The sequence below is a fragment of the Cherax quadricarinatus genome, chromosome 42 (assembly GCF_038502225.1).
Source record: "Cherax quadricarinatus isolate ZL_2023a chromosome 42, ASM3850222v1, whole genome shotgun sequence".
NCBI lineage: Eukaryota > Metazoa > Arthropoda > Malacostraca > Decapoda > Parastacidae > Cherax > Cherax quadricarinatus.
Genome location: NC_091333.1, coordinates 23451202 through 23463434, shown reverse-complemented (window position 1 = coordinate 23463434; position 12233 = coordinate 23451202). Strand labels below are relative to the sequence as shown.

The 12233-nt window shown below is 36.9% G+C and overlaps 1 protein-coding gene across 3 annotated transcripts in view; it reads right to left on the bottom strand.

The window, feature by feature from the left end:
- Window positions 1-527: 527 nt before the first annotated feature.
- LOC128695680 (synaptotagmin binding cytoplasmic RNA interacting protein) overlaps window positions 528-12233 on the bottom strand; it is a 1077764-nt gene continuing 1066058 nt past the window's right edge. For all 3 annotated transcript variants that reach the window (XM_070093430.1, XM_070093431.1, XM_070093432.1), the window contains one exon: window positions 528-3113. In XM_070093430.1, coding sequence (XP_069949531.1) covers window positions 3111-3113 — 3 coding nt within the window. In that variant the 3' untranslated portion in view covers window positions 528-3110. The remainder of the gene's footprint in view (window positions 3114-12233) is intronic.

Below are 12233 nucleotides of genomic sequence, written 5' to 3'. Positions count from 1 at the left end.
TTTCATATATAGGCCTACCAGCTTTCTCTCACTAGATTTGAAGGTGCTAGAATTTATGCGTACTAGTACGGCACCAACCCTGAAAGGGTTAATATGACATCTTCAAGAGTAGAGACTCTCAATGATTTTAATGTGTACCTGCATGCCAGCACAGTGTGTAAGTATATTTAGGTACAGGTACCCATAAGCATATTTATCAGAGTACATATAAAATATGCAATAGCTTGAAATTTTGCGAAGTTTCTAGACATAATAGAGAGATGCGCTCAGAATGTAAACAAACTGGGTGGGGAGTGCCGTATTAGAAAGACAGGGGGAGCTGTTAAGTGAGTTTTGGTCATAATTTGAAATGGCCATACTAGCGGAACACCATAAAGCAGGGCCCTGAAGTACATCGTTAAGTAAGAAAAGGTTGTACCATGTACACATTATAGTAAAATAAAATGCTAAACCATACCATGCGCACAAATATACAATAAATAAAAAGAAAATTTTATAATTAGAATTGTGTATAGGTGATAGAAACATTATTTTAATCCATACTATTTTATTCAGTATTGCTTCCACCACCAATTGCATTCTATTTCCCTTTTGCAGAATTAAACAAAATTGTGATGCCACCACTTGTATTCTAAAGACATATCCTACCTTTATTTGTATGCTGTTCAGAAAAAAACATTGGTGGGTCTGCAACTTTTAAGAGCCTGTTATATATATAGATGCCAAATGCAAAAACAAAAATCATGGTTGTATCAACTAGTTTATTTTGACTGGTGTACGAAAAATTATCTTGATATTACTTAGTACTCAAGTTACCTTTAATTTCCTATTACTGTTAGTTAATTACCAATATAAAATCATTGAATACATTCCCCTTTTCAAAGAACTTTTTCACCACTATGCATTAGTAGATGTATTACAATAATTTATGACAGTTCTCTCCCTCAGTTTTACTGCATGTCTGACACATGTAACATGTCACTCAATATTATCACAAAGAAGCGCTTAACCCATGAGGGTTATTGAGGACTGCATGGCAAGGTGCTAATTTTAGGAGAGTGAAATGCGGAAGGTGGGTGGCAGTGTGGAGGATTGACAGAAGTGAGGAGGAATAGAAGTGTGGAGGGTGGGTGATTAACACTGGTATGTAGGTCAGGCATACTTTTAACATGTTAACTGGGTAAGAAATTGCCCACCTAATAAAATGAAATAATAGAATGTTGCCCAAATGATGTATATTTACACAAGTACTTAATGTAACTAATTATAAAACTGTGGCATGTTTAGTGCAAATAACTATTCATTGTCTTGAATAGTATTGTAACAGCTCATGACACAGGTGCAGCTGCAACAACAGTCCTACCAACAAATGTGCAACACCCACAAGTTAACACTTATTGAAATCACTGTGAAAAAATTCTGCAGTGATACTGAAACCTTTGACTGACTGATTAGAAAAATAATATTGATACATCAACAAGTGCACTTCACTGGATTTGTATTATTTGTAATGAATAAGATTATACTTAACTGGCTGGTAAATAAATGAGTACAGTAGACTGTTGATTAACATGGTAGCTACATTCCTGAAAACTTCAAGTAAATAAACAATTATGTAAAATACTGTAATCTGAATAACATAGGGGAAAAATAAGGTTATGTTCTTTATACCCCCCAAAAATTCCAGTTTCTAAATGGCATCCTACATTATAGATGAGATTGATTGTTGATCTAAAAATATATGTTATGTACCCAAATAAAGGAGATAGTTATTCAATTTTTTTCATAAGGCATGAGGGAAGTTGGTGTCTGAAGCAGTATACCTGTTATTCCTCCAAAGAAAATGGGTCTGGCACTCCATGCCCATTTTCTCTGACTGTCTAATATACTGCCAGTAACTGTTATAAGTTTTATACCCTCTCTTAGTCAAAAAAAAAAAAAAAATCAAGAATTAATTTTAATTACCTTATATGTTTTTTGGGCTTGTACATGTAGAAGAGTTCATAGATGGTTGTGTAACGGGGTTGCAGACGACTGTGAAACAACTACGTATTATGTTTATCAAGTGATAACCCAATTTTCTTGTTTATAATAAGTGACAAAGAATAATTTTATCCTACCTTAAACTCCTTATCTTGTATGTTGATGCAGAAGTATCTATCAATGGCTGTGAAGCCCATCTGCACAGTCACCTGCTGTGTTTTATTAGCTGACGTGGAAAACATCCTGTGACATTCACTACTTTCCCCTACAATTACTCTGTACTAAATAAATACGGTGTGCTTATCACAAATGTCATAATTTTTCATAGAGTTTTAACAGCAAGTCTTAATGGATCATGTGTTAATCAACAGTTTAACTTATATAATGTTAGATTTTTTATTTATGATCAATAAAAACTCTTATCTTGCCTACTAAAATTTTCTTAGTAAGCCTAGGGTAGGTGAAAATGTGGAGGATGGGCAGCAGTGTGGAGGGTGGGTAGCAGTGTGGAGGATGGGTAGCAGTGTGGAAGGTGGGTAGCAATGCAAATGAATGTCACTTGCACAACTTTCAGGCTTTAGCTTATAAACTTTATATTAGTTTTTAGAAGTCACAAGTTGTGTACACGCTAGAGGATGTCTGGGGACGTTGCAAGTACATGAAATATTTCAGCTGTGATATCTGCGTACTTCTGGAAGAACTGCTAGGGAACAGGTAATGTTAAATGTATTTTCCTTCCTTGGGGCACCCTGCCTTGATGGGTAATGGACGATGGGTTATATATACAAATCCTGGTTGATTATGTAATGACATTACATCTGGACACCCAGTTGTGATGTCATGGCTTGGTGGGTGTGGATGTCTGTGTACCAAACTCATGCTTATAAAAATGTGAGCAGTATCATCCTATCTGGGTAGCATCATTTTGAGATGTTTGCCACCACTGATCTTTGTCACATTATTTTTCATGTGAAAATACTGTTTAATACCATTAAAGAAACATTAAAACCACTTCCTGGACTGCGTAACGAAGTTTCTTGTACTATATCCCATGTCGGAGGGGTAGTGATGCATCCTTCCCACCAGGTGCCGGTTCCCCCAGCCATGTTCACCTATGACCCAACAATTTACTGTGAAAGAGAAAAAAAATAATCCAATCCTGTAATATAATCCAGCTGGTTCAATATGTTTTAGTTACAGTGTTAGCATATGAAAATGTTATACTTTACAGTTACTGCTGCATACATAATACCTTCCAGTAGCATAGTCCTGGTTGTTTTGCATTAGCACTTCTAAGCTTAGATTTTTATGACATCCATCTAACATTCTGGTCTTTTTTTAGTAAATATAGTCAACTTTTTAATTAAGTTGATACTTTACTCTTATACAGGTGTTCATTATATCAGCCTTCAGTTATATAATTTAAATGTTGCACATCTTACCTCATTATGTTTAGGTAGCTTAGTCATTGGTTAAATCTGCTGACCATAACTGTGGATATTTTTACAATTGCATACAAGAAATCAGTAACCCCAATATATACACGTGCAAAAAAAATAAATATTTTTGTTTGCTTGTTATCACCCAGAGATACAATAATGCTACACTTGCAAATACTCAGAATAAGCATTATAAATAGCACTCATCAAAATAGCAATGTACACATAGTACTATTTGTACAAAATGTTAACAATTTAACAGTGACCAACCTACTAGTGCGCAGGTGACAAGGATGTGCCCTTCGTACTATTATGCACAATTTATTGTGCCTTAAAATATGCCACCTGTCAATATTTTTGACCTCAACTCAACTGTTTGGGTCTCCCACAACCTGTTGATGCTTTTGAACAAAATATAAAACCAGGCAACATGAGGTAACACTGCTTAATTCGCATAAGTAAGCAATGAAACCAGGAATTGTTGTTCCACCAGCAGCTTCCCTACCAGCAAACAAGGTGTGAGACTGCCAGAGAGGTGACTTATTCTAAATTTATTATAATTTCATGATATTAACCCTTAAACTGTCCAAACGTAGATCTATGTTTGTACCACTAGCACTCCATACGTAGATCTACGTTTTGTATTTCCTGCCTTCAAATTTGGCACGAATGGCCTGAAATGCCTGGTCAGTATAGAATGGTCTTAACACTCGGTGTGTGCAGTATTAACCCTCTGACTGTTTTGGTTGTATATATACGTCTTACGAGCCAATGTGTTTGACGTATACAGTGGACCCCCGCATAACGATTACCTCCGAATGTGACCAATTATGTAAGTGTATTTATGTAAGTGCGTTTGTACGTGTATGTTTGGGGGTCTGAAATGGACTAATCTAATTCACAATATTTCTTATGGGAACAAATTCGGTCAGTACTGGCACCTGAACATACTTCTGGAGTGAAAAAATATCGTTAACCGGGGGTCCACTGTATATACTCAAAAATTCTAGCGGCTTCAAATCAAGCGGGAAAAAACTGGTAGGCCCACATGTGAGAGAATGGGTCTGTGTGGTCAGTGTGTGCAGTATAAAAAAAAATCCTGCAGCAAGCAGTACATAATGAGAAAAAAAAAAATCCGACCATGTTTTTGGATTAAAACACCGAATTTGAGGTGTATTTTCCCATAGTTTTTATGATTATATTCTCGTTTTCCTAGTCACATTTGATAGACTGGAACACATATTATAGAAATAGAGGTGATTTTGATTGGTTTTACTATGAAAAGGACCTTGAAATGGAGCTCAAAGTAGGGGAAATATTTGATTTTTGTCTATGTTCAAGAGTAAACAAATGACGTCATTGTCCAATAAATGTCCAACTAGCCATTCTGATATGCAGTCATGAATGGGTTGACATTATTTATACAATTATTACAATATTGCAGTAGTCTGCATAACAGTAAATCTTCTATTTTTTGTTTGAATAAAAATTCAAAATAAAAAGCAAGAGTAATATCAGAGGGGCCTGGAGACATGACTGATGAACAAAGAAAATGATATTTTAGAGCCAGGAATGTCTGCATTGTTCATTCTGGACCCTATTTTGAAATTGGCATATTTTTTAATTTGCATGAAATTGGCCAAATTGCCAATTTCTGACCACTTTATTGCGTAGTTGAAATCAGTAAATGGGCAGTTTCTTGTACTCAATCAATAGAATAAATGGAGTTCTAAAGAAATAGCTATGAGTTTGGTCGACTGGAACAATGGAATTAGCCGAAAATAGGGCTCAAAGTGAGTGAAATCGCCGATTCGTAAATATCGCTGAGGTCGCTAACTTCACGAGAGCATAATCCCATAAGTTTCCCACCAAATTTCATACTTTTGGTGTCATTACCATCGGGAAAAGATTAATTATCATTTCATAAGAAATTTTTTTTTTTCAAATATTTTGCGACACCAGGAGACACTTCAGGATTTGGAGTTGCGACAGTCAAAGGGTTAAAAAAATCTGGGAGCATTTAGTACCTTGTGAGAGCACCAGTTGAACTGAGTGCCAGCTAGAGCAAATAGTGTGGCAAACACCAGGGATTCACTGATGCCATGTTGTATTAACATTACCGTTTTAAGAGGAAAGTGATGTTTACCCAGAGTTTAGTAGCTTTGAGATGGATGTGGCCACAAGTGGTTGAGAAAATACCAAAAACTTTGATAATAACCCACATGCAACATTTGTGCAACATCCTTTCATTTCTGATACCACTGGTAGTGTCATCCTGCCAAAATGGCCTGTAACCTATGCCCTAAGAAAAGAGAAATGATTCTGGAACATGTATAATACATATTTGGCAGGCCGAACGGCTGGTTGGTCGGATGGCTGATTGACTTTGGCTGTCTCTATCTCCATCTGTCTGTCTGTATCTATCTTTGACTGTCTCTGTCTATCTCTGTCTCTACCTAACAGGTATACATAAATAATTTTAAATAATGTAAATTACCTAGGATAACCCAAAAAATCCAGACAAAGTGCTATACTGTGCTTGTAGATATAAGGCATAATAAACATGACTGGCAAGTAATATGCATTTCACTTGTTCAGGAATCAAACATGACTGCATCGTGTACAATACCTGTTAGTTCATGAGTGGCTTTCTCAGACAGAGAGACAAGCAGACAGGAAGACAGACACACGGGCAGAAAGACAGATAAGCAGAGACAGAGACAGAGCTAGACAAACAGATAGACATATTTATATGTAACAGTGAAAACAAAGCCAAGGCAGTGCACTATCATAAAGTGTCACTCACTGCTGCAGTGTCAGCAATGGAGTGACACTCGTCTTACACAGTGCTGCTTCAAGGAGTTTCATATACAGTGGACCCCCGACTTACGATCAGCTCCCAACTCGAACAATTATGTAAGTGTATTTTTGTAAGTGCTTTTGTAAGTGTATTTTTGGAGGTCTGAAATGGACTAATCAAATTTACAATATTCCTTATGGGAGCAAATTCGTTCGGTAACGGTACTCGAACAGCCTTCTGGAACGAATTAATACCGTAAGTCGGGGGTCCACTGTATACTCCAGCATATTTAAAACACTGCTGGGACCTGTAAATACTATGTATATATATTCACCTGTCAGTGTTTGTGACTATTTGAGTACCTAATATTAGTGTCAGAACAAAGATTGGCTATGAAATCACAAGTACAGTGGACCCCCGGTTAACGATATTTTTTCACTCCAGAAGTATGTTCAGGTGCCAATACTGACCGAATTTGTTCCCATAAGGAATATTGTGAAGTAGATTAGTCCATTTCAGACCCCCAAACATACACGTACAAATGCACTTACATAAATACACTTACATAATTGGTCGCATTCGGAGGTGATCGTTATGCGGGGGTCCACTGTACTTCTACAATTTGTAATTATCACAACAAAAAATTATATAAATTAAATAAAAAATTAGAAAAAAAAGGTATATTGGCAACACTTCTGCAAGTGGCAGGGCTCCATGTTGCCGTCAGGTGAGCATCCAGTGCCAACTTCATGGTCTTTAATCTCAGTAAGCACTTATTCTAAATTTTTTTTTTTTGGTCTTATTACACACAGAAAATTGCCCTCTTTAATTTTTTTTTTTTTTCAAAATATTCCGAGTGCTGGTAGTGAAAACATAGATCTATGTTTGGATAGTTTAAGGGTTAACAGTGGAATTCAGCCAAAATGCTCACTATGCAGATTTACCTTAGGGTAACCCAATATAGTCTAACAATGTGACTTATTTCCATATTTGATAAGCATTCCACTTCAATGTTTTCTTTTAAACAAATGTTTTAATGGCCTTGATGACACACGGGTGTTATGAACACAGAAATTACATTATATTTATATAACCCAAGATGTTTCCAGAAACCTAAATATAACAACATAATACCCAGATGTATTTCTGTCACTGCGAGATCCGAGAAAGGAATCCTGCATTCCATAAACCCAGCCTCCTCTACCTCAATGCACGCAAGAGGAATAGTGGGGGGGGGGGGGGTTCATCAAATTCCAATACTACAGCAAACTATAAAAATATGAATTCATGTATGTTTGTGCCTATGAATTTCTGTACATATGTACACTTTCATGTATATGCACACAAGTATTTATATTTACATATGTAATTTTTTTGTATATATCCATATTCAAATATATACAGCCTCTCCTCACTTAGTGACATACTCGTTTACCAATGACTCGGACTTACGATGGACTTTCTGACCAGTATGCATACCTAAATAATGTATATTACAGTTGATTTCCTCTATTCTCTTCATTAAAGTATACAGTACACTGCTGTATAAACATTTACAAATACACCTACCATCCGACTTACGACCAAGTTCGGTTCCGAGAAACCGGTCATAAGTCGAAATGGTCATAAGTCGAACTTTACTACTGAATATCAACAAAACATTTTTGTAATGACTTCATTTTATTGTTTTATTTTGGTATTTCATGTTTTACTTTACTTTTTATGTTGTTAGTACTATATTTTATACTGTAAGGTTTAGGATAAACACTGTGTACAACACAAATAGTTGTTTATTTCCCAGAAATTTGGCATAAAAAACACGGTCGTAAGTCGAGCAGGTCGTAAGTCTGATGGTAGGTGTATACTAAAAATGTTATAAATGGTGCAAAGGTGACATTAAAACAATATCAAAGATGGTTGATATGACCCCATTACCATTATAGTATGCTCCTTATTTACCAATGAATTTGTTTATCGATGCAGTATTAGGAACTGAACTCCATCATTAAGTGAGGAGAGGCTGTAATGTATATTAGAGCTAATTTTGTCTATTCTGTTTATTACGATATATAGTACGCTGCTGTATAAACATTTAAAAATATTATATCAGAAATGTTATAAATGGTGCAAAGGTGACATTAAAACACTATCAAAGATGATTGACACAAAACCACTACCATTATAGTATGCTCCTCACTTAGTGACGAATTCATTTACCAACTGAAATTTCACTTATCATCATCAAAACACTAAAGAACAAGACAGGGGACCTAAATAAAAAAAAAAGCCTCTCATGTGTTGTTACCAATTATTGCAACTCTTTTTAACAAATCCACTCAATCTTCCACCTTCCCATCCATACTCAAGACAGCAAAAATCACCCCGATTCTCAAAGGAGGTGATCTAATTGAATTGAACAATTATAGGCCTATATCAAACCTGCCCCTACTATCTAAAATCTTCGAAAAACTGTCCAAATGTAGAGCTACGTTGCTACCGCTACCGCACCAAACGTAGATCAATGTTTTATTTTCCCTGCCTCAGAATTTGGCACAATAGGCCTGAGTTGCCTAGACACGGGAGAATGGGTCTTAACACTCGGTGTGTGTAGTATTAAAATCTGGGACCACTTAGTACTTTGTGGGAGTACCAGTTCAATTGAGTGCCAGCTAGAGCAAACAGCGTGGCAAACACCAGGGATTCACTGATGTCATGTCATATTAACACTCCCCTTTTAAGAGGAAAGTGATGTTGACCCCAAGTTTAGTGGCTTTGAGATGGGTGTGGCCACAGTGGTCGAAGAAATACCAAAAACCTTAATAATAACCTATGTGCAACATCCTTTCAAATTTGATACCACTGGTAGTGTCATCTTGCCAGAAACAATTCTGGAACATGTAATATGTATTTGGCAGGCCAGCTGGCTGCGTGGGTGGCCAGGTGGTTAGCTGGCTAGGTGGGTGGCTGGCCAGGTGGTTAACTGGATGGCTGGCCAGGTGGCTAGCCAGCTGGCTGGCCGACTAGCTGGGGTGGGTGAGTGTGTGGCCGATTGATTTTGGCTGTCTCTCCATCTGTATCTGTCTCTATTTCTGTATCTGTCTCTATTTCTGTCTCTGTCTATCTTTGTCAATGTCTCTGTCTCAGTCTCACAGGTACACATAAGTACAGTTATCATACTTAGTGTAAATTAACTAGGATAACCCAAAAAATCCCAACAAAGTACAGTGGGCCCCCACATAACGATCACCTCCGAATGCGACCAATAATGTAAGTGTATTTATATAAGTGCGTTTGTACGTGTATGTTTGGGGGTCTGAAATGGATTAATCTACTTCACAATATTCCTTATGGGAACAAATTCGGTCAGTACTGGCACCTGAACATACTTCTGGAGTGAAAAAATATCGTTAACCGGGGGTCCACTGTACTATACTGTGCTTGTAGATATAAGGCATAATAAACTTGACTGGCAAGTAATATGCATTTTCACTTGATCAGGAATCAGATATGATGACTCTGCATCATGTGCAATACCTGTTAGTTCATGAGTGGCTCTCTGAGACAGAGAGAGACAGGAAGACAGACACACACAGGCAGACAGACATGTTTATGTGTAACAGTGAAAACAAATAAAGCCACGGTTCCCTGGAGCAGTGCTTGATCAAGTGTCACTCCATTGCCAGCAGTGGAGTGACACTTGTTTTACACCATACTTCAAGGAGTTTCATGTATACTCCAGCATGTCTAAAACATAGCTGGGACCTATAAATACTTTATACATATTTGTAGACAACAGTATGTGACTAAGACAGGTGAAAATGTTCACCTGACAGTGTGTTTGTGACTATTTGAGTACTCTGTCAGTACCTAATATTAGTGTCAGAACAAAGATTGGCTATGAAATCACAAGAACTACTATAAATTATAATTATCAGAACATAAAATAAAAATGAGAAAAAAAGGTATATCGGCAATACTTCTGCAAGCGGCAGGACTCCATGTTGCCGTCAGGTAAGCATCCAGCACCAACTTCGCGGCCTTATATCTTGGCAAGTACTGACCCTAAAATTTTTCTTTTGTCCTATTACACACAGAAAATTGCCCTCTTTAACCCCTTAACTGTCACAACCCCCAATCCTGAGGTGTCTCCTGGTGTCGCAAAATTTCAAAAAAAAAAAAAAAAAAAAATTATTTTTTCTTATGAAATGATAGAGAATCTTTTCCCAATTGTAATGACACCAAAAAAACCGAAATTTGATGGAAAACTGACAGAATTACGCTCTCGGGAAGTTAGCGACCTCGGTGATATTTACAAATCAGCGATTTTGCCCACTTTGAGCCCTATTTTCGGCTAATTCCATTGTTCCAGTCGACCAAACTCATAGCTATTTCTTTAGAACTCTGTTTTTTCTATCGATTGAGTACAAGAAACTGCCCATTTACCAATTTCAACTACCCAATAACGCAATAAAAAATTTGCAATTTGGCCAATTTCACGAAAATTAAAAAATATGACAATTTCAAAATAATGTCCAGAATGAACAATGCAGACATTCCTGGCTCTAAAATAACATTTTCTTTGTTCATCAGTCATGTCTCCCGGCCCCTCTGATATTACTCTTGCTTTCTATTTTGAATTTTTATTCAAACAAAAAAATAGAAGATTTACTGTTATGCAGACTACTGCAATATTGTAATAATTGTATAAATAATGTCAACCCATTCATTACTGCATATTAGAATGGCTAGTTGGACATTTATTGGACAATGACATCATTTGCTTACTTTTGAACATTGGCAAAAATCAAACATTTCCCCTACTTTGAGCTCTATTTCCAGGTTCTTTTTATAGTAAAATCAATCATAATCACCTCTATTTCTATAATATGTTTTCCATTCTATCAGTTGAAACCAAGAAAACGAGTATACAACCATAAATACTATACGAAAATAGATCACAAAGTCGGCATTTTAATTAAAAAAAAACGGTCGGAGTTTTTTTTTCTCATTATGCACTGCGTGCTCCAGGATTTTTTTATATGGTGCACACTGACCACACAGACCCATTCTCTCACATGTGGGCCTACCAGCTTTCTCCTTCTTGATTTGAAGCCGCTAGAATTTATGAGTATATATACGTCAAACACAGTACCTCGTAAGACGTATATATATGGCCGCGACAGTCAAAAAGTTAATTAAAAAGAAATTTTTTTTTTTTTCAAAATGTTCCGAGCGCTGGCAGTGAAAATGTAGATCTACGTTTGGACAGTTTAAGGGTTAAAATGAATGAGGTAAATGTATGAGTTTGTGTGATGAATAACTGACTTACTGACTGACTTACTGACTGACTGACTGACTGACTTGACTTGACTGACTGACTTATTTGACCTGACTGACTTTACTGATTTACTTGAATGATTTACTGACTAACTTGACTGACTGATTTACTGACTTAGACTTTTTTGCTGAAGAAGACCCTAACAAATCTAGAAACAGTACTCTGAAATGGTGTCTAGAGCAGCTGATACCTTACTGTCAGCTGCAGGGTAAAATAGCCCAGAAATCCATTACACAATTTATGCACACTCCAGTACAACCATCAACTTCAGTACCAGAACCTCTAACATCCATCTCAGCCCAGTAAAGCCACAGCATAACTCTCCACAATCAACAAACCCCAGTACTCACAATTTAAGGTAATAAATACAGTGGTCCCTCGCCTTTCGTAGTTCCAGGCAATCGTAAATTTCACCAATCATAGGGTTATTTTCATATAAACATAGACTAATTTTTCATAAGTTGACTCGCGAGTCGTAATTCGTCCCGGACGCGTACCCACGGCGTGAGCCATGGCGACAGCCAGTCTGGCATTGTTTACCAGTGAGCGAAGGTCCCCTCACGTGCTAAAGCGAAATAGTTCATAATATTCCATTTATTTTAGTGCTTGCAAGTACTAAATAAGCTACCATGGCTCCAAAGGAAGCTCCTAGTGCCAAGCCTGTGGTAAAGAA